This window comes from Callorhinus ursinus, unplaced genomic scaffold (assembly GCF_003265705.2).
Source record: "Callorhinus ursinus isolate GAN/ISIS: 27379988/994484 unplaced genomic scaffold, GSC_fseal_2.0 scaffold41, whole genome shotgun sequence".
NCBI classification, from domain to species: Eukaryota; Metazoa; Chordata; class Mammalia; order Carnivora; family Otariidae; genus Callorhinus; species Callorhinus ursinus.
The window spans coordinates 3,013,381-3,036,007 of record NW_027397103.1 but is presented as its reverse complement, the minus strand read 5'-3'; the positions used below and the strand labels follow the sequence as shown (position 1 = coordinate 3,036,007).

Sequence of the window (22,627 nt, the reverse complement as noted above, 5' to 3'; positions counted from 1 at the left end):
CCTCAGATTTATGGCTAAAAATCTTCATTTCCAGGCAGGTTCGAAAGCATATTTCATCTAAGAGCCACGTGCTATAAATATCATTCCAATCATGGAAGTATCAAAAAGACAAGTGTTAATTTAAAATACTTTTTTAACAAGGTATTTGATCTTGCGCATTATAAAAGCAAGAGGGATTATTCCCCGCCCTGCCCCCCACTGGCTCCAAGACCATAGGATAAATTTTTTCAGACAAAAGTTTTAAGTCTGACAAAGTAGGCAAAGGGAAAAAGAAAATCAAGCATGTCCCAAAAGATTTCTGCTTGCAAGCAGTCTTTCCCACTGTGCTCAGTGACCTCATTTTTCAGTTGCAGATTTAGCTGAAAAGGTGAAAAAAACAAGGGGTAGAATTTTTCTTGTTATCTGGTTGTGGGAGAACAGAAAACCGGAGATTAAGGACTGGAACAGCTGGGTTAATTTCTATGTAATCTAAACCACTGGGGGACACGGTTGGGCCAGTACAACTCGGCAAGCCCATGTATTTGCTTGTGGCTCCCTCTGCTCTAGGGTTGAATAAAGAGCTCGTGGAAATGGAAATCAGGGGGCCTAGATTCTGGTCCTATTTTTTAGTTAACTCTGTGACTGCAGGATTGTCCTGGAATTCTCAGGAGAAAGGTAAATTCCTAATGTGTGTCCCTACTCCGCCTTCTCTGCCCCCCTCGGCCTCATTCCCCACACAAAACCAGAGTGATCTTCTCAAGACATAAATTGGTTTCAGCTTAAAACCCTGGATGGCTGCCATTCCTCACAGGATAAAGACCAAAGTCTGAGCAGGGGCCACAAGACTCTGGATGGGCTAGTCCTGTCTTTCCCCCTCTGCCCCAGCCGCACACACACTCCCCTACTTCTGCACTCATGATATGCCGCCCCCTCCCCCCCCAACCACCGGAGGGCTTTTCCCCATCCCATTCACCTACTTAATTCCCATTCAAACCTACAGATTTTAGCTCAGTGTTTGTTCCAGTTACTGCTGCTATGTATGAACAACCACTCCAGAACTTAAGAACTCAAGACAACAAACATTTATTTTGCTCACAAATCTGCAACTTGAGCTGGGCAAGTGGGGAAGACTGTCTCTAGCACTACTAGCTGGGGCAGCTCGAAGGGTCCATTTCCAACATGGCACATCCACATGGGTGGCCACTTGGAGCTGGCTGTCAGCTTGTGAGCTCAGCCAGGGCTGAGACCCAGCAGCCATGGTTCTTCGCCCTAGGGGCTTTTTCACAGGCTGCCAGCTTCTTCACAGCATGGCCATGGCTGGGTGCTAACAGTGAGCATCCTGAGACATAAGAAGGAGAAGCTGCCAGTTCGTGGAGCCTACGCCCAGAAACGGGCATCACATCAATTTCTTTTGATTAACACATTCTAATAGCTTAGCAACTCACAGAACCAAGATTCCAGGAGAAGGGCACATATGGCCATCTTTCTCTTGGAAGAGAGTCAAAGAACTTGGGGCATGTGGTTCTAAATTGCCACAACTTCCTCCAAGAAGTACTCCCTGGCCCCATTTCAGCCAAACTCCGTATTTTTTTTTTTTATAGTAAAGAGCATCTTTTTTTTTTTTTTTAAGATTTTATTTATTTATTTGAGAGAGAGAGAATGAAAGATAGAGAGCACGAGAGGGAAGAGGGTCAGAGGGAGAAGCAGACTCCCTGCTGAGCAGGGAGCCCAATGTGGGACTCGATCCCGGGACTCCAGGATCATGACCTGAGCCAAAGGCAGTCGCTTAACCAACTGAGCCACCCAGGCACCCTCAAACTCCCTATTTTGTGCTATTGAAGAACCATACACTCTTCCACTCAGCCTCATCACAACTGCATGTTTGGTTATGCCCGTTTCTACCCCTAGACTCTAAGCTTCAGAGGGGAGAGGCTGGGTCTGTCTCATTCATTGCTATGTCCATCGCCTCCAGCCATCCAGAGATGTTCAATAAATCCAGGCAGAAATGAATGAACCAGGGAACCTGTTAATGAGTCAATCAATGAAGGTACTTAGACTGAGGCTCAGAAACTAAAAGGCCCTAAGGGAATTCACACGTAGCAGGAAGGAATAAGGCTGATGAGGAGTGAGAAGCCAGGGGTGCATGAGTCTCAGGCAACCCGCTGAGAAGCCCACACCACGTGTAAAGTGGGCAAGGACCTTGATTTGGGCCCCACCTGACTCTAGCTAGCCAGAACACAGGCCCAGAGTGGCAACAGTTTTCGTTTTCAGAGCCAAAACCTCTCCATTTTTTTTTTTTAGGATACATCTATAATTGTATTACAAAACCATTCTTTTGGCATTAGTTGGTTACAGTGATAGCAAGATACTGTGAGTGTGGCAGAGCAGCTCTAATGTAACACTGCATTCCCTGCTTCCTGAACCCAAATTTAAGTTACCTTATACCCATTACATACAAGTTACCAGCGTTTATTAATGCTGCAAATCCTGACGCATATTCCCTTTAGGGAGGAGCTGATGCTAAGGGATTAGAGTAAATGTTGATAAGTCTACAAAAGTTCCTTCATGGGACTTTCTGTTTCTTCACCCTCCCCCCAAATTACTTTGCTTTAAAAGAATCAAATTACTAGTCTGAATAGCAGCAGCACCCAAGGAGCATCACACTTAGTTCTTGTTAAAAAGCAATGCACGTTTTACACCACAGGCAAAGGGAATGATCGCTTTAGTTTTAAACTCCTGCATTAGAGTCTCTTAAAAAAATAAAAGCATTCCATCGAGTTCTTCCAGATGGTGTTATTGCTGTACATTTGTTGGTGGGTCACTCTCTGTGCTGTGTTTGCTTTGAAGGGATCTTCCAATATATCTCCAATATTCTTTTCTTATAGCGTCCTTTTCTTTAGCTAGAATTTCACACAACTCTAATGCTTTATTAAGAATGTCCTCCTTGTTGTCACATTGGTTTTCTAGCATGTCTTCATAGATATCCACGAGAAAGGCAATTAGGTAGGGGGAACTGTGACTTGGTTGTAAATCAAGTAACTGATTTAACAGATTTGGATATTTGGAAAGACCACGATCCTGTAAAATCCCTTTCAAATAGTTCCATGCACTTTCATTATGTGGTACTAATTTGATCATTTCTAGAGTGTACTGGACTTCTCTCTCCAATATAGCACGATCATTGTAGCCAGTGGTGTTAGAAATTACGAAGTATCTTTGGTTCCAGACAGAGTTATTTCTCACATCCTCTTTAAGAAGTTGGTTTACATACTGCAGCTTATTATCCCAAAGTTTAAATTCCTGAATAACCCACTGTCGATGTTGCCAGGCATGATAATTCTTTGCATCCTGATTAAGAATATCAGCAATAAATTCAAGCTCCTGAGATGGATCTTTTAGCCATTCCACTAATACTCGCCTATGATGCCAAACTTGATAGTTTTTGGGCTGTTCCTCAATTATTGCAGTGATGTAGTTCATTTCCTCATGTAGATCCTTTTGAAGTGACTTTAAGAGAACTCTCCGAAAATACCACACTGTATAATTGGCTGCATTTAACTCAATAGCATCCCTGGTTAGTTTAAAAGCTCGTTCACTTCTTTCATCACGCTGCAGGACAGCCCGGAAATAATCATAAACATCTCTAAATTTTTCCCTATAAATGATCTGGACCACTGGATTGGGGCCATCATTCTGCGGCACTGGATCTATATCAGCCCATTCTGCTCTGTCCCCGTACAGGACATAGGTGGGCGAGTCCAGGCTCAGGAACCCGTCGTCCATAGGGGACGCCACCGCTTCTCCGGGCTCAGCCGCCGTAGCTTCTTCCTGCTGCTGCTGGGGCGGCGGAGGGTGCGGCTGGGGCGGTGGCGGCTCCGGCTGACCGGACGCGCTGCCCTGCGCAGCCTCTCCGACCCCCTCAGTGGCCGCCATCTCGCCTCGGTCCGCAACCAAAACCTCTCCATTTTTATGTGAACTCTCCCAGTTTTAAAATACAATTGATCCAATTACACACACAGTAGGCTTCTTAAAATGTGTCTGCAGGCTAGATTTGGTCATGGGCAAAACAATATATATCCTACGACTCAGGCCTGCTAGAAAGAAAAAAAAAAAACTATTTTCTATAACTGAAATGACTTGCTCCATAATGGTGGAGGAAAAAAAAATTTAATATGGTATTAAATGTAACTTACTCTGTTTCATTTTGAAACAGTCTTTTTCCGGTAAACGTCCAGTGGTTTCATAGATGAACTGCCTGTCTGGGCTATGTCTCCCTTCTCTAAGCAAGCCCCCTCCTCCCCTTTCCCAGATGGTGTCTGGCTTGGGAGGAAGCTTCCATATTCTCTACGGGGCAGAGCATGGGGCTCTGGTTTCCCGCAGCAGCCTGCCTGGTGGCTGTGGAGGTATGACTGGTTGTGGCTGATCTTTGGGGACACGCCTTGTGCCCATTTCTAAAGTTTAAGGCCCCCACATTTTATGGCTGATTCGGCCAGCCAACTAGTCAGCAGTCTGTAGAGTTGGATGAAGCCTCTTTAAGGAAAAGACGGGAAACAGGAACCACAAACTCCAGGCAGTTCCTTGGCTTTGGCTCATACCCTCATTGCTACTTTTCACCGTCCCCATGGCCAGGACCCCATGGCCAGGCTGAAGCCACCTTCCTCTCTCAGGCTGGAATTATTGCAATACCCCTAACGGGTGTCCTTGTCTCTGTCCTTGCCCTCCCCCCCCACCACAGACCATTTTCTTTTTTTTTTTTTTTAAAGATTTTATTTATTTATTTGACAGAGAGAGACACAGCGCGAGAGGGAACACAAGCAGGGGGACTGGGAGAGGGAGAAGCAGGCTTCCCGCGGAGCAGGGAGCCCGATGTGGGGCTCGATCCCAGGACCCTGGGATCATGACCTGAGCCGAAGGCAGCCGCTCAACGACTGAGCCACCCAGGCGCCCCCCCAGACCATTTTCAAAACAGTGGCCAGAAGGATCCTTTCTGAATGCTAGTCAGACGCATCTTCTCTCAGCTCAAAATCCTTTACTCCCATTTAGCGAAAAGGCCCAAGTCCCCGTGGTGGTCTGCAAGGCCCCTGTTTTCTCCCTTCCCTTCTCCCCCTCACCTCCCGCTGTCTCTGAAACACAGCTCCACTTCAGGACATTTGTACCCACTGTTCCCTCTATCCAGAATGCGCTGCCCCAAGACATCTGTGTGCCTCACTCCCTTATACTCTGCGGATTTTTTTATCAAATGTCACTTTTTCAGGGATACTGCCCCTCATCACCCTATTTAAAATTGCAACTCCCAGCCATCCCAGCCCTTCTGAACTCTCTCTGTTATTCCCCAGAGCATGTCTCATGCAAACTCCAGCCCATGGGCCATATCCAGCCCCTAGGCTGGTTTTATAAATAAAGTTTTATTGGAATACTTACATTTACATATTGTTTCCATATGTCCATGGCTGCTTTCATTCTACTAAGTAGTTGCGACATAGACTGCATGTCCGACAAAGTCATACATATTTGTCTGGCCCTTTCAGAAAACATACCCCAGCCCTAATCTTTGTTAATATACCACAGCATTTCCCCGTTTATCTTGTTAATTCTCTTTGTTCCTCCACTAGAATATGCGCTCCATGAGAGCAGAGGTTTTTATATGATCTGTCCACTGCCTGCATCTAGAAGCCTCCTCATCCCTTGAGCCAGAATTATTGCCTGGAACATAGTAGGTGCCCAATCATATCTTCCAAATAAACCCTGGCAAAAGAAGAAGGTATTTGAAACTGCTGCTCCTTGGGGTGCCCGGGTGGCTCAGTCGGTTAAGCATCTGCCTTCGGCTCAGGTCATGAGGGATCGAGACCCGCAGCATCAGGCTCCCTGCTCAGCGGGGAGTCTGCTTCTCCCTCTCCCTCTGCTCCTCCCCTGCTTTGTGTGCTTGCGCGTGCGCTCTCTCTCAAATAAATAAATTAAATTAAAAAAAAACAAGCCTGCTGCTCCTTGCTCACTCTGTTTCTCTCTTTCTCCTTCTCCTCCAGCACATACAATGACGAGAAGGTTAAGAAGGTGGGCGCTGGAGTCATTTGCCCATTTACCCCCGCGCACAGCTGCATCATCTTGCCCTCGCTACCTGAGGCTCATGTGTAAGTAGTCCCTCCTCTGGCTTGTCTGCCTTGCTAGCTTATCAACTGAAGCCAAGGTAAAATGACTCAAGGAGCTAACAATGCATTGGGAACTATTGAGCTGTTCCTTTGTCCTCCTGAAAGGGACATAGAGCCTGGAGCTGGCAACGCTATCTGGCATATAAAAATAACAGAAAGCAGACACGGTGCTTTAGAGCTAAGTGGCAAATCAGCTGGGACTGAGTCATTCCGTTCCTTACCAAGCCAGACGCTCTAATGTCAAATAGTTTGCAAAGCCTGATAAAATCCGTCTGCAGCCCTCACTGAGCGTGGGCATGGTTTTTGGGAAAAACATGTCCCCCAAACTCAAGGAGCTATTTCCCAGAGAAGCACCTGTTGTCTCCTGACCCGAGGCATGAACTCATCATTGCATGGTGTAACAGGGGCTAATCAACTTTCCAAAGAACACTCTGGCTTTCTAAAACCTTGGCCTCTTGTTCCCCTTGTGTCTATTCCAAAGAATTCCAAACCCAATGTTTTCTTTTGTGCTAGTTAGCACTTTTCGACTGGAAGATTTCAGGCGCAAAGACAGAAGCTTTTGACTTTAGGGCAGGGTTTCTCAACCTCAACACTATTGACATTTGGGGATGAATAAATTTTTTGTTGTGAAGGACTGTCTTGTGTATTGTAAGGTGTTTGGAAGATCCCTGGCCTCTACCCACTAGATGCCAGTAGCTTCCCACCCCCAAGTTGTGACAACCAAAAATGTCTCCAGATGTTGACAAATGGCCCCTGGGGGCAAAATCATGCCCACCCGCTTCCCCCCACCTCCTGTTAAGACCTACTGCTTTAGGGCAATGAAAATGATGCAATGGATTGTAGACTTCTCTGTCTGCTGATCTGTCAAATATTTATTAGGTCCCTACAGTATGCACAGTAAGAATGGCATTACTGGCATGACTTTACATGGCATGTAGTCATGCCATTACATGGCATGACTTCTCTGTAGGCATATCTCATTCAGTTCTCTCAGCAGCCCTATTATATAGATGTATTATTACCTGCCTCTGCAGATGAGAAAGCAGCAATCAGAGAGGTGTGCCCCTCTGCCCAAAGTCACGGAGCTCAGCATGTTGCTGCGCTGGGGTTTTGAGCCAAGTCTGTCTGACTTCACAGCCCAAACGCTCATCACCATGCACGACACCGAAAGCATATCCCAAAGCCTTGCCTTTGAGGAGCTCATGATGTATTTGGAAAGCCAAGTCTCATGTACTTGAAGAGTAAAACAATGCAGCAGCAGCAGCATCAATATCCCTCCCTAATATTCCAGCTTTTCATGAGCTCACTCCCTACTTTCCTCCTACTTCCCTTTGATTGACATTATGATTGGATTCTTGATAGAGATCGCCTGAACTCTTGATAGAGAAATCTGATTGATTTGTTCAGGGACATTCCAACTGGCAACCTAAACTTGATGTTCTTAAAACATCTCCTTGCAAAAATAGGCTTTGCAACTTCTCATCATGTCCCTTGGAAACACTTGCACTTTTGCCTGTCTTTCCCGTGGACAAATCTTGGGAAACCAAATGGTGTAGATCAGTGGTTCTTAAGCCTTCACTTGGCATGTGAATCCTCCGAGGACGGAAATGGGGATGATGCCTGAAAAATGCTTATTCCTGGGCCCCACCCTCTATTCATTTGGTCTGAACAAGGTGAGGCTTAAATCAACCTCAGAAGTAACTGGAGAGTTTCTTACTCATGTACCTTCAATGCCAGATAAGGGAACTGAAGCCCAGAGGGGGGGGCAGAACCTGCCAAAATTCTTCCAACAGGAACTCTGACTTCCTCACTCCTAAATCAGATCTTTACACCAGGTTTGTGAGGTAGGCCAGGATGATGATGATGATGATGATGACGATGATGATCACAGTGGTTGTTTTTGGTTTCTGTTATACCCTAGACCAGGGGTCAGCAGACATTTTCCTAAAGGGACAGACAGTAAATATTTTAGACTTTGCAGACCAGATGGCCTTTCTTACAACTACTTAACTTTGCCGTTGCAGCATGAAAGCTGCAATGAATGGACGTGGCTGTGTTCCAATAAAGTTTTATTTGCAAATAGGCAGTAGCCCCCACTGGCTATAGTTTGCTAACGCTGCCCTTTCTTCTCCTTGTCTGTTAAAAGGCTCTGGCTGCATTTGGTGAGTGTATCAGTCATTTATTGCTGTATTACTGAATACCTCAAAATGGACTTGCTTAAAACAATAACCATTTTTTGCTGCTCACAAGTCTACAGGTCAGCTGGGTGGTTCTGCTGGTCTGGGTTGGCTTGGCTAATCCTGGCTGGGTTGGTGCATGTATGTGTGCCCAGATGATGGGTATGCACAAGGCCAGCGGTCTAGGGTGGCATCACTTACAGGTCTGTTAGTTGACTGGTTGCTAGGGTGACAAGAGTGACGGGGCCACGTGTTTCTCATCATGTAGCAGGCTAGCCTGGGCAGTTGGGAAGGGTTCCAAAAACAAGAGCCTGAGCACCAAAGTCTCTTGAGGCTTAGGCTCAGAATGGACACAATGAAGCTTCTACCACATTCTACTGGCCAAAGCATCAAGCCAGCCCAGATACAAGGAATGGGGAAAAGATTCCACCTCTTGATGGGGAAGATGCAAAGTCACATTGCAAAGTGTATGGATGCAGGAAAGGACATTTTTGTAATCAGTCTACCAAAAGGCATCAGGGCAGGGCATGCCTGCTCAGTTCTCAAATCCTCAGTTATCACATCAGCCCATGTGGATCAGAGCCTGGTTGGTCCCTTCACTCCAAGGTAATTGAGCCCCAAACTGGCTGAATATTCTGGATTGACCGTATGGGGATCAATTCAATCATGTCAAGGGAGACTTGTTCTTCATCTATAAAAAGGTGGGGGGATGGTCTTTAGACATGAGAAAGAGCTCCTCCTTTCCTCTCTGAGATGACAGGCTGCCCCTCCCAGCCTTCCCTAAGCAACGGAACAGCAGGAGCAGTGCCTGCAACCTGTCCAGGGCTGTCCTTGGCAGTTGGCATGGGGTGCTTGAAATGGCTTTGTAGGCATTTTCCAACTTCTCTTTGTAAAAGCACAAAATGTTTTCTTCTCGGGGAATTTTTCACCCACTCGTATTCTGGCTGGTATGGCAGTTTCAATAGAGTGGGCTATTCAGGTGTGCTCACCTGGAGTTCTGGATGCAAGGATAAATGCCCTCTCTTTTAATTTGGTAAAATCCAAAATACTGCGCTATGACCTGACATACAATCATTATGAGAAAGTACTGATTTCTGTCAAGCATGTCTCCAGGGATTTTCTTTCTTTCTTTTTTTTTTTTCCTCCAGTTTATTTTACTGCACATTAGATGAACAGTTGTCAGGTTTGAGGCACTTCTTCTTTTCTTTTTTTTTAGAACAGTCCTAGGTTCAGAGCAAAAGTGTGTAGAAGATACAGAAATTCCCATTACAACCCCTGCCCCATCTGTGCTCAGCCTCGCCCATTAATCAACATCCCCACCAGAGGGGTGTGGTTGTTACAAAAAAATGACATTGACAACATCATCAGCCAAAGTCCATAGTTTACATCAGGACTCACTCGGAGCTGTGCGTTCTGTTGGTTTGGACAGATGTATAAGGGCATGCATCCACCGTCATAGTGCGATACAGAGTATTCTCACAGCCCTAAAAACCCTCTATGCTCCACCTGTTCATCCCTCCCTCCCCACACGACCTTAGCAACCACCGATCTTTTTACCATCTCCATAGTTTTGTCTTTTTAAGAATGTCACACAGTCAGAATCACATATTATGTAGCCTTTTCAGGTTGGCTTCTTTCACTTAGTCATATGCATTTCGGGTTCCTCCATGTCTTTTCATGGCTTGATAGCTCATTTCTTGTTAGCACTGAATATTCTATTGTCTGGGTGTATGTACCACAGATTATTTATCCCTCCACCTACTAAAGGACATCTTGGCTATTTCCAAGTTTTGGCAATTATGAATAAAGCTGCTATATATAAGCACCTTGTGCAGGTTTTTGTGAGGCACTTCTTATAAATAGAGAATAAAGTCCAGACCCATTGGACGAAACCGTGTTCTAGTGCAGAGGGAGGGCTCTCCCTGGTAACAAGAGACAACTTCAATATCACAGATAAAGCACAGATTCAGAAACCAGACTGCCTGGGCTAAGATTCAAGCTCTGCCATTTGCTGGCTCTTTTGAATTTGGACAAGTTACGTGGCCTCAGTTTCCTTATCTGCAAAATGGAGATATCAGTAGTACTTTCCTCACAGGGATGACCTTAGTCAACATATGTAGAGCACTTAACACAGAGTCTGCTGGCACAGTGTAAATGCTCCGTGGGACGTGTTTGCTATTATTATTTTGTTGTTGTTAACTACTCTTCATTATCTCAGTGGTTCTGCAAATGAGAATTTTGCCCAAGTTATCAGCTCCAGAAAATGTCAGATTTGAACCAGTTCACTACCACCACCTTCCATTCCGGAGCCAGTAATATACTGAGCCTACTCTGTGCCCAGCAGTAACCTGCAGTGGGCAAGACTCTGTAGCTTGCAGGCTCGTGGGCTAGAGAGACAAGTAAACGGGTATTTACAATAGAGCGGGGACTGGGAATGTAGGGGCAAAGAGATATGCTATAAAGATGGGATGCTTTAGGATGCTGAAAGAGATCCTAACCCAGACCCTGGAGAAATCAAGGAAGGCTTCCTGGTGGAGGTGACATCTGAGCTGAGAGGCAGAGAAGGAGGAGGAAGAGGAATATATATATCAGAGCAGAGAACAGTCCCAACCACCTCTTCTCACCCTCACTCTAACAATTCCTGCCATTTTATAGACGAGGAAAGTGAGGCTCGGGGAAGTTAAGTAATTTAGCCAAGAGCACATAGCTAGTGGGTGGCAAAGCTTGGATTTTAACTTAGGCAGTGCAAAGTGAGAGTGGGGTGAGCCTGAGCAACCGAGTAGAGCTTGCCCAGGCTGCAGAAGGCAGAAGAGGGGCCATGGGGAGACTCAAGGCTGGTGAGGCGGACAGGACTCTCACAGGTGACAGTCTGTTAGTTTCCCAGGGCTGCCACATCAAAATGCTTCCACAGGAGAAATACATTTTCTCATTGTTCCTGAGGCTGGAAGTCCAAGATCAAGATGTCAGCAGGAAAAAAAATGTCAGCAGGGTTGGTTTCTTCTGAGGCCTCCGTCTCCCTGAGTCCTCACATGGTCTTTCCTTCCAGCATGTGCATCACTGGTGTCTCTCTGTGTGTCCAAATTTCCTCTTCTCAAGAGGAACACCAGTCAGACCAGATTAGGGCCCACCCTAGTTAGGGCGTCATTTTAATACAATCACCACTTCAAAGCCCTTGTCTCCAAATATGGGTTCATTCTGAGGTCCCTGGGGGGTGAGGACTTCCACATCTGAATTTTGAGGGGGACACAATTTAGCCCAAAACAGATGGTGTGGAGAGTTTGAAGATTTTAAGCAAGGGAGGGATAGAGTCAGGTTTATGCCTGAGCTTGTCACCTGTAGAAATGAATCTGATGCTCCCATGCCCCACATCCCCATCCCCACCATGACCAAGCAGACCCCACCTCACCAATTAACCCTCTTTGCTTATCCCTTCCTCCCAGCCTCCACCCCACACAACCCACAGCCCAGGCTGACAGGGGCTCTCCATGGTGACCAGAAGAGGGGACATGTCCCTGGGCCTTTTGCAATGTCCTGGGTTATGGTGAGGGTAATGTGGGGTGCCAGGCACATGGCAGGAACTAGCTGTTGCTCTTGGCGAAACGCTGGACATGGCCCAGTGCTCAGAGCTGCTGAAATGCACCTGTAAGGACCGAGGTGGTGCTAAGGCGGAAGGCAGACCAGAATGTGAAGGGCTATGGGCTTGCAGTACCTTTAAATTAGAAATGAGGGAAGAGTAGGTGTTAGTAAATAATGTGTGGAAAGAAAGGAGGAAGAAAGGGCTCCAGTGCAGAAGAAAGAGAGAGCTGATGACCCTGGTTTTCCTAAGACCCAATGGGCATGGCCAGCCTGGAGGGGAGTGAGGGGTGGGGTAGTAGGGGAAGCTCTGCTTCAAGCTGAGAAAAAGGGACGCCTCTCAAGGGATTCACCGGGACAAACCTGGGGTCAGCTCCACACTTGGGCTCCACCTCCTGGAGTGGGGCCTTCCTGGAAGCAGAGAGGGTGGATCCCTTCCTGCCCCTCCGCACATCAGACCCAGGAACTCTAGGGATTATTGATCAAGATGAACTTCAGAGAAGAGCAATTACACAGGTTCATAAGGGAGGCATTTCACCCATTAGTGTAAGAGGAGAGATCATGCAGGGAGGGGGTGGCCGGTCAGGACTCCACCTTGTTTCCAGAAAAAATGCAGGCAGCAGGTTAACCCTCTCTTGGCCCCACGCCCCAGGTGACCACTGCATCGCCTTCATCAGCACCTCAGACAGAGCTGGGGCCCATGAAAGCACAGCTTCTGGGGTTAAACAGGGCTTCAGATCCTCACCAATCCTAGGAATGTGACCTTGAGCAACTTCCCTACCTAAGTCCCTCGCCTGCAAAGAGGGCATAGTAACAGTACCCTTCCTATAGGATTGGTGGGAGCATTGAATGAGATATTCAGATCCTACCTCCATCACCAACAAGCTGTGTGACCTACTGCAAAGTGACAGTATCTCTCTGAGCCTTAAGTTTCCTCTTCTTTAAAATGTGGATAATGATTCATACCCCTGCAGGTTGTTGGGAGAATTAAATAAAGTGTGTAAGGTGCCCTACTCAAGGTCTGGCTCCCTGTAATACAAGATGCCACTCCAAATCAGAAAATACAGGTCAGATATGCTTTTATACAGTGTTTTAGTTACATTTTCAAATAATAGGTTCAATATGGTTTTCTTCAACATCCAGCTATATTTGCAGGCAAAGGACCTATAAATTTAAAACAATGGATCCAACTGTTGGTCTGGGGGTAGGAGGAAGATTACAATAAATCCAGTTTCCTTGTGTGTCCAGCCTCCTTTGACACTTTTAGCATATTTACTGTACTTTCATCAGATGAACAGGTAGGTACCTGCAGGATATGAATGTCCTTTAACCCACTCACTTTGCCTAAGTCAAGACCTCTAGCTGGGGGACCCCTCCATTGTTTCTCCTCTCCTGCACAGAACCACCCCCCGGCCATGACCAGCATAGGGTGATCTCGCGTCAAATCATGGCTCTGCCACCTGCTAGGTCAGCAAACTGGCACAGGTTCCTTCACTCCCCTGAGCCTCAGATTCCTCATCGGTAACATAGGCCCATGAATACCTCATGGGTACATTGCAAAGACTCGATGAGATGAGGAATAGGAAATACCATGCCTGGAGCATGGCAACATCTCTCTAACTGCAAGCCAGCAGTTCACAATCTCTGTGGCCATTATTGTGAAGGACGTAGTTCCAACAGGATCCCACTGGGCTCCCCCTTCCCACCTCTGTCTTTGCAGGGAGCCCCTCTTCCGCCAGCTCTGTGCCCTCCACTGGCTCCTGGAGGCCCTGACTATCGACCACACCCACCACATCATGAAGCCCGTGATCACCTGCTGGAATCCAAAGTAGGTCTGAGCCCTTCAACCCGCTGTAAGTAGCAGCACACTCTGCCATAGGGGAGGGCCTCTTATCTGCTCTTCCCCTCCTTTTGCTGTTTTTGGTGGGTGGGTTGCTTTAGGAGTTCCCCGATGTGCTCTGTGGGATCCAGAAGGGGTGAGCTCGGAGCCATGCCACACAGGTCATATAGGCTCATGAGAGCCAACGGTGTGCATCTCCTCCCAGCAATTCTCCCCAGCTCCACATCCACTGACATCCCATTGGATGCTTGGAATCAACCAGCCACGATGGGAGTATTGACACCACAGAGACTGGCCAGGTAGACCAGCACACCGCTGGATGCCCAGCGAGGTTTCTGCCCAGCTCCCTTCTTGGACCCCTCCCCAACACTATTCTTTATCTGCTCCTCTTCCTCTTCCTCCTCCCTCTTCCTTGTCCTCTTCTCTTTTACTTTGTTCTTGCTTTTCTTCTTTTTCCCAAGGTTTATTTGTTTGTTTGAACATATATTGGTGGCTGTTTCTCCACTTGGACCCAAGAGAGGACTCAGTGCTCAGGTCCCTGGAGTAGCTGGGCCGAAGCTCTAGTGCATGCTGTCTAGGCCAAGAAGAGTGTTTCGTGTGTCCTCACCAGAGGGGAGGGTTCATGCAAAAGCCCTGAGGCCACTGCTGCAGGAGCTGCATTGCCCACACAGGGGCGGAATGAGGAACAGGCAGGCATATAAGGCCTTGGTTCTTTATGGAGAGTCCTACTGCCCCCAAGAATAGTGCTAAAGGGGAAGGGACCCTGACCTGAGGAACTGGAGTTGCTCTGTGAAAATCCCATGCTGAATGAAGTAAAATAGTTCCCCTTCTCCCATAAGTGGGAACCCCCACAACTCCCTCCCCAATAAACTGATAATGGCCTCTTTCTCACAGCCCCACCCACCCCCCAGGTGAATTCAGTCTTCCTTTTCTTCCTGAATCTTAATTAATTCCTTCTTCCTGAGGGTGTTCACCACCCACCTCCCAAACCCCACCCTACCCCCTGCTCTAATTCATCCCTTGCACCAGAGCCCAGATAAACTAACATCAAATGCAACCAGAAATATAAATCCTGCATCTACTGATAGACTAGTAACTCCAACTGATTTCATGTTTTGGGTTGGGATGAACTGAAAATTGTAGTTTCCCTTGGTGCTCTGGTTTATAACCTTTTTTTTTTTTTAAGCAGCAGAAATCCTTTTTTTTTTTTTAATGGAAACCCCAATAATGTAAAACAAATTGGTTAAAATGTAGCTTCTACACAAAGCAGGAAGTTGGGAGGCCTGGAGAACCTGGGGCACCTCCAACTCTCTCCCATCCCCACCAAGGCACCCCAGTTATTTCCAAAATATTTCTGTGGTTCACAGAATTTGTTTGAAAACCACAACCTTAAGACATTTCCCATACATCACTTATTCTTCTTAGAGGAAGCCCCTTTTAAAGGTCTGAGGTATGACCTTCCTCCTTCCAGACCTAATGCTTTCCCCTTATGAATATATATAGATATACTCCCCCCACTTTTTTTTAACAGAATTGGGATCATATTCTGAATATTGTTCTGTACATTTTTCTACTTCCCCCCCTTTTTTTTTAAAGATTTTATTTTATTTGACAGAGAGATAGAGAGCACAAGTAAGCAGAGAGGCAGGCAGAGAGGGAGAAGCAGGCTCTCCGCTGAGCAGGGAGCCTGACGTGGGGCTTGATCCCAGGACCCCAGGATCATGACCTGAGCCGAAGGCAGCCGCTTAACCGACTAAGCCACCCAGGCGCCCCTACTTTTCCCCCTTTAAAAATATCTTATGGGGGTACCTGGGTAGCTGAGTCAGTTAAGCATCTGGCTCTTGATTTTGGCTCAGGTCATGATCTCAGGGTTGTGAGACTGAGCCCCACATAGGACTCCACACTCAACAAGGAGTCTGCTTAAGATTCTCTCTCTCCCTCTGCCCCTCCTCCCATTCTCTCTCTCTCTCTCTCTCTCTCTCTCAAATAAATAAATAAATCTTTAAAAATAAGATAAAATATCTTATGGACATCTTTCCATGATGGTACATACAAAGTTTCTATGTTCTTTTGACAGTTTCCACCATCCTTTAACAGAATACATTCCCTCAGAAAGAAATGGTTATCCATGGTCTATGGTAGGGGTGGACCATAATTTAGATAACCATTTCTCTACTGGGGGACACTAAGGTTGTTCCCAAGTGTTTGCCATTTCAAGTAGTATGGCACAGAACATCCTTATACGTACATTTTGTACCCGGTTGAAAATATCTCTGTTGGCTAGATTCTGAGAAATGGAATTTTTAGGTCAAGGCAACGTCTATTTTTTTTTTCACAGTTGATTGCTTAGATTCTAAGAAAAAAGTCCCTCAGCCAGTGGACTTCTAATAGCATTTCATCTCCCCGATCTCCCAGCAGCAACACTTTGCTGCCAACATTTGGCATTCGTTCTCCCAAACTGCGGCAAGAATATAATGTAGGATTTGGATCGAGAAGATAAAAAGAAGCATCTTTATTTCTTTAGGTTGGTTTTAGAAATGTGCCCAGAATGTGACCAAAAACTGTTACCTGTGGTTAAAAAAAAAAAAAAAAAAAAGACACATGGTCACATTGAGAGTAGTGGAGTTCATCAGGGATCCATGGATATCCGGCTCTATCAGAGCAGAACCTGAACCAGAACCTCAGCCTGACAGAAAAATGCATCCAGAAAGATTCCCATGGGAAGTCAGAGTATTTGCTGGGGCTTGTTTTTTCTAGTGAACCATGTGATTTTAGTTTGGTGGTATGCTGGTAAATGTTTAATAAATGTTTACTAAACAGAACAGTTCTCCAAGAAGGAAAAGCCATGACATATAACAATGCCAATTTCCATGGTGGACATAATCCAGCCATGGCTGATTTCAGGCTTACCAACATGAACCTGGGGCTGGGGACAGATGCACACGTTCAGTTCTTGTGAGCCAGCATAAGCCAACTCCAGCACACCATTCTGGGGGATTGATTTTTTTTTTTTAATACATAAATCTGAGGGTGGGGGTTGGGCAGGGGCTTAGGTTTCCTAGAAAGTGCCAGAAAACATCTTTTTATTTAGCAAGAAAGGAGAAGGATGTCTTGTCTTTAATGCCTAATCCCTGTTTATGATGTTTCATCCTGATATCATAATTCAAATGTCTGTAAATCTTCAAATGCATTTTTTAAAAGCCCAGAGGAACTGAAAATGAGTAGAGCAAGGGCTCTAGCATCAGATGGACCTGGATGAGTCCAGGCTCAGCCACTTGATAGCTATGTGACCTTGCTCACTTAACATCTCTGGGCCTCTGTTTCTTCATCTATCAGATGGGCTCCTGCCTCAGAAGAGTTATTGTAAGCATCAAGAAGATAAAGAATATAGAGCATTTAGCCCAGTGACTGACAGCACTGTGAGGGCTCACTGAATGACAGCTATTTAAGATTAAAATCCCCATTTCAAAAAGCAGTTGGCTTTTTGATTATCAATACCATTGAGACTTAAGGCAAGGAAAGAAACTTCTGAGCAGAGTTTTACCAACAGATGAGATCCATATTCACTGGGAGAATGAACAAACATACAAACAGACAGGAAAAAAGCTAAGCAAGGTCAACCAAGATCTGGTTGCAAAGATAAGCAATCCAGGGAATGACCCCGACAGAGAAATACCAAACTTCCAGTTTTGCTTTTCTGAGTTTCCACCATCAAGGAGCCAGCATCTCTTGCTATTCAAGCATCTGAAACACAAACCCTGAGCCCCAACACCCACCATGCATTTTCCAAAAGGAAACATCCATCATTGGGGACCTGTAGATCCCAGAGGTTTCTCTTCTATTAGGCATGATGATGGCTGCAGAGCCAACCCTGCCCCCTTACGGATTTTATAGCAAGAGAGTGGGGTGGTTCAATATCTCAACACGGGCTTTCTACAGGCAGCCAAATTTTACTAACTGACGGCTAGTGTGCCGCAAGCAGAAGGTTATCTTTGTTAATTGCAGGAAGATCCTATATTTAGCTAGTACTGGTGGATGGTTGGGTGAATGGGCAGATGACAGATTTTAGGATGTCATTAAGGGTTTCATCTGAGTCTGTGCCTTATTTGGGCAGGATAAAAGGCCTTCTCAAATTCACCACATGGCAATCCGAACACATTATCATTTCCCAGCATCCTTATTAATCCCATGGCTAGCAGGGAGAATTTATTTCAATTGACAAGATGATTGGGTCCACGAGAGAGCAGAAACTGAGCTTTCAATAACAAATGTGCTAATTGCCCTTCTCTGGGAGATGCAAGCCTCTGTTTCAGCGAAGTAAGACTTATTTTATATATAAAGGTACCCAAGTCTTTATCTGAAACTTTGGGGCCACCTGAGTTTCAAAATTGCTTTTTTTTCTTTCTTTCTTGGCATTTTAAAAACGAAATATGGAGCATACGCTATAGAAAACATCACACCCCCAGAGGGGACTGGGGCAGCAGACTATCATCCAACACAGTATTTCCACAGGGAAAAAAAATGAATATTTACACTAAGTGCATAATAAAGATAAATAAAAGTCATTGGTAGCCTCCCATCAGTTCAGGTCATGTTTTGCTGCCAAATCAGTTATTAAACTTTTTCTGGTTTTTCAACACCCTTTGGATTTTAGAATTGGATAAGGGGTTAGGAGCTTATATTGGTATTGGGGTTTTTTTTAGAGACTAACTTTCCAAGGAATGACTAGAAGTGAATGACAAGAGAAGCAGACAAGATGAGGTGTAAGCAAGCACCTCTCCACCCCAATTCCACTTACCCCCAGGCCTGCCGTCACCTTCCCTAGTTCCCATTGGAAAGAACCAGGCAGACCCCTGGCTAGGCAGGAGAGTAAGGAGCTCCTGATTTACCTTCCAGGCAAGGAATAGCATACACCACGGGGCAAAGGTGTGAGGAGTTGTCCCCTGGGCAGCACAATCATCTATGTCCTATTGCCTAGGGCTGTCCCAGAGAGAGATCACTGCACCCACTCTTAACTGGGGAGTCCAGGTGGGTATAATCCTGGCTTTCATTAAAGGAGTCCAGACACCCAAGGGCCGGGCTGTCCAGGCACAATGAAACTGCTATTTCTTTAGAAAAACATGTATGGCTAAAAGGCAACCATACTCTGACATTCCACATAGGACACAGGCACCTAAATCTAACTACTGTATTATGATGAAAATAGCTGGCCTATGAATGCTTCCCATGTCAAGCACTGCTCTGAGTATATTACTTCAGTTGAGCCTCATTCTAATGGAAGAGGAACCTGAGGCACAGAAAACTTAAGTAACTTGCTCAAAATTGCATAGCTTGTAAAAGCTAAGTCAGGATTGGAATTCAGGTAGCCCAGCTGCAAAGCCTATGTGCTTAACCACTAAATGATGGTTTCTTCTGCCCCCAGCGAAAGCCCAAAAGTCTTCAATTAATTTAGGGTACCATGTGGTGTCCAAAAATGAAAAGAATAACTCATCACAAAGTACTATTTGCCAGGCAACCTCAGGATACACAAGGGACTGCAACCTACCAAGATAATGATATGTGCATATACAATTTTCTTTTAAAAAGCAACAAAAAAAAGGCCACTCTATACTTAGGGCTTTGGTATTTAACTTAATATATGGGAACCAAGTCTCCATTTTGAAACCTCTTTCAATGACTATGGCGTGTCTCACCATATTTAACCAATTCCTGTAAGAACTTTTAATTTGCCAGATTACCAATCTTCTGGGGGAAGAATGCAGCATCACTCCGAACAACACACAAAAATAGCAATTATTATATTGAAGTTTTTTTTTCCTCTGTCACATGTGCCCCCTACCTCAGAAACGCTCATTTTCCTCAAACCTGCTTTTTTCAGGCATTACTGGGGATACAGCAGTGAAGGGACAGACAACATCCCTATTCTCTGGAGCTTCTTTCTAGGGGACGTGGGGAGAGCAGCAGATAATAAACATGCAATCATCAAGATGCTTTGAGGTAGCATCAAGCGTCATGAAGAAATTGATGAGGTGATGCGACAGTGGCAGGTGGGGGGTGACTTTTAAATTGGGTCATCGGGGAAAGACTCACTCAGGAGGTGACATTTGAGTGAAATCTCTGATTCCACCTGCTCTCCTCTCTGCACTGATTTAATTGCATCGTGCCTCCACTGCTTTACTCAAGAGGACATCTCTGCAGGAGTAGGGGACCGTGGCAGGATGATCAGAGCACCTGTCACGAGGGAGGCAACCCGCCTGGGAGATCCTGGGAGCTCTGGTCTCAGTCCCCTCCCTGGTGCACCATCAGCAGCTGCCTCTGTCCTCCAAACTCGGTCGTGGACACATGAATGCATTCTAAACCAGCCAAGAGACTTTCCACTCTGAGAAGCAGGTGTTTTACCCCAAATGAGGGTTCACAAAGAGAGAGAGGGAAGTATTGGAGAAAACAACTCTGATTGCTACTGTGGAGAGACATTTCAAGTGACTCGCCAGGAACAAAATGTGCTTGGCGGGTATAGTTAAATGAGATGCGACTGTGCTCTACGCTTTCGTCCCTTGATTTCTAGCAAATAGGACCCCCCTGCCAAAAGCTTCAGCAGGGGTAAAATTAGTCTGAAAATCGTAGCCACTCCTCCCCCACGGATCTGGCCTACTGCCTTGTTCCCCACCATCAGCCCCTCCTCCAAGCCACCCTAAGCTGTCGAAAAAAGCCCGCTGTTAATAGTTTGTGTTCAGTTCTCTGTACGAGGCACCCCGCCACACCCTTAACAAGCCCCACCCCATCCTCACACCAAGCCTCTGACGTAGCTAATATTATTCCCTCCATTTTACAGATGAGAACACCAAGGCTCTGAGAGGCAAAGTAACTTACACAGACACACACCCAGGAAACAGCAGGACGGGCACAGGACTCGAACATCCAGTCCACCTGATTCTTAAACCCCCTGTTCACCACCAACATACACTACTTTCCTGGTTCTCTTGCTCAGAGAGACTTGCCTGAGGTCACGCAAACAGTGTGTCAGGGACATTAATTAGGTAAACTAAACTGCCGATATGAACAACACGAAAATCTCAGCAGCTTAACGCAACCCAGGTTCATTTCCTGCTCACCCTACCGGTCACCAACATGGCGCTGTGCTCATTACAGTTCATGGAGGACCCAGGCTGATAGGAGCTCTGTCTCAAGGCAAGCTTCCACCATCAACAGCACAGAGAAGGGAACCTGCCTTGAGGGCTGGCCCTTCAAGCTACCACCCTCAATGCCACATGTCACTTTCACTCATGCATTCTTATTTTTTTTTCTAAAGATTTTATTTATTTATTTGACAGAGAGAGAGAGAGACGCAACGAGAGAGGGAACACAAGCAGGGGGAGAGGGAGAAGCAGGCTTAGAGAGAGACACAGCGAGAGAGGGAACACAAGCAGGGGGAGTGGGAGAGGGAGAAGCAGGCTCCCCACCGAGCAGGGAGCCCGATGCGGGGCTCGATCCCAGGACCCCGGGATCACGACCCGAGCCAAAGGCAGACACCCAACAACTGAACCACCCCAGGCGCCCCATCACTCGTGCATTTTTAAACAAAGCAAGTCACAGGGCTACTCCTGACAGAAAAGGAGCCCGAAAGACCCGAGACTACTCATTAAACAGCACTACTGACTATCCCACCAAGCCCTGGGGAGGAGTGTCCCCTTGCTGTGTCCATCTCGGACAAGGTGCACTGAGCCCCCTGTGGACAAAGAAACTCGGGTGGTTTCTTTCTTTTCCTCCCTTATCTGAGCTTCCTTTTTGGTTTATTTGCTCCTGAGAATGAAACATCACAGAGACCGATTCTGTCTAACCAGGCCCTTTCTTTATCAGTGGCTTTGCATGAGCAAGGGTGCAGGGCGTTTTTAAGATCTCGGGAACCTTGCTGTATTTTTAGCTCATTTACCTGCTGCCTTAAGTCCGCAATGGATTTTGGGTCACCTAGGAAGTCAGTGTTAACAGAAAACCTCTATCTTCCTGATCGGGCTTGAATATTTAAGATTTTGAAAGCTTGGCTGGGGCCCGATTTAATTTTAAAAGGGGAAGAGGGTTGCTTTTGAACTTCAAGAAGGAGGCTAGAGGCACAGCAGGAGCTGTGTGAGCAAAGGGAAGAAGCCGAAAAGCCCTGTGGTCTTGAAAGAAATGCTCCAAAGCAGAACCACTAAAGCTTCCAGTTGGTGAGCCTTAAATCAGACTTCAAAAGCGCCGCTAGTTTAAATATTGTTTATAGGACTGGTGTATTGCTATTCCTTCCTCTGGCTGGATTTTAAATATTCCCTAATTTGATTACTCGGGGGAGAAGCAGGCAGAACCAACGTTAAAGGAGCTTCACTGTTAATTATTCATTGGGCTTTTTATTGTGTAATCAAACATGAAGTCTTACAAAAAGCTTGGAGGCACATTCTCACCCCGCCCTCCCTAGCCCGACTTCCACTTTGCCGCCTGTGTGCGTTGCTCATGTTGTGGCTGTGGGCTGGTAGATGCTCAGCAAAGTCCTGCCATCCAAGAGTGCACACCCCCCTCCACATCTGGGCTGGCCAAAGCCTCTGATTCGGCTACCTAGAGCCCTGTGCCGTAAGAAACCAGTCTTAGGCAAGTTTGAGCTTGATCACATTTTACCTCCTGTATCTGAGCATCTCCCACCCCCTCACCAGCACTCAGCAGCCCCTGATAAGTCTAGACCCCTGTCAGCGCCTCCCCTCATGAGTCTGGTCTGGCCATCTCATTCCCTCAAGCCCCTGCTCTGTGCTAAGTGACAGCCAGCCAAATGATTTTAAGGATCCCAGCCACCCAAAATCCTTTCTGCAGAGAAAAAGGAGATAAAGAAAGGGATGGATGGATGGATGGATGGAGGGATGGATGGATGGATGGAGGGATGGATGGATGGA

General features: G+C 46.3%; 1 protein-coding gene and 1 pseudogene across 4 annotated transcripts in view; one reads left to right on the top strand and one right to left on the bottom strand.

Moving 5' to 3' along the window:
* The window catches only part of CCDC60 (coiled-coil domain containing 60), a 192,057-nt gene that overhangs the window by 136,451 nt on the left and 32,979 nt on the right, over positions 1 to 22,627 (top strand). For 3 of the 4 annotated variants that reach the window (XM_025889477.2, XM_073880950.1, XM_025889476.2), the window contains exons 4-6: positions 6,003 to 6,107; positions 13,596 to 13,703; positions 13,934 to 14,014. In XM_025889477.2, coding sequence (XP_025745262.1) covers positions 6,003 to 6,107; positions 13,596 to 13,703; positions 13,934 to 14,014 — 294 coding nt within the window. The remainder of the gene's footprint in view (positions 1 to 6,002; positions 6,108 to 13,595; positions 13,704 to 13,933; positions 14,015 to 22,627) is intronic. The other variant, XM_025889478.2, reaches the window with a different exon arrangement.
* Positions 2,673 to 3,920, bottom strand: LOC112837243 (protein farnesyltransferase/geranylgeranyltransferase type-1 subunit alpha pseudogene; annotated as a pseudogene).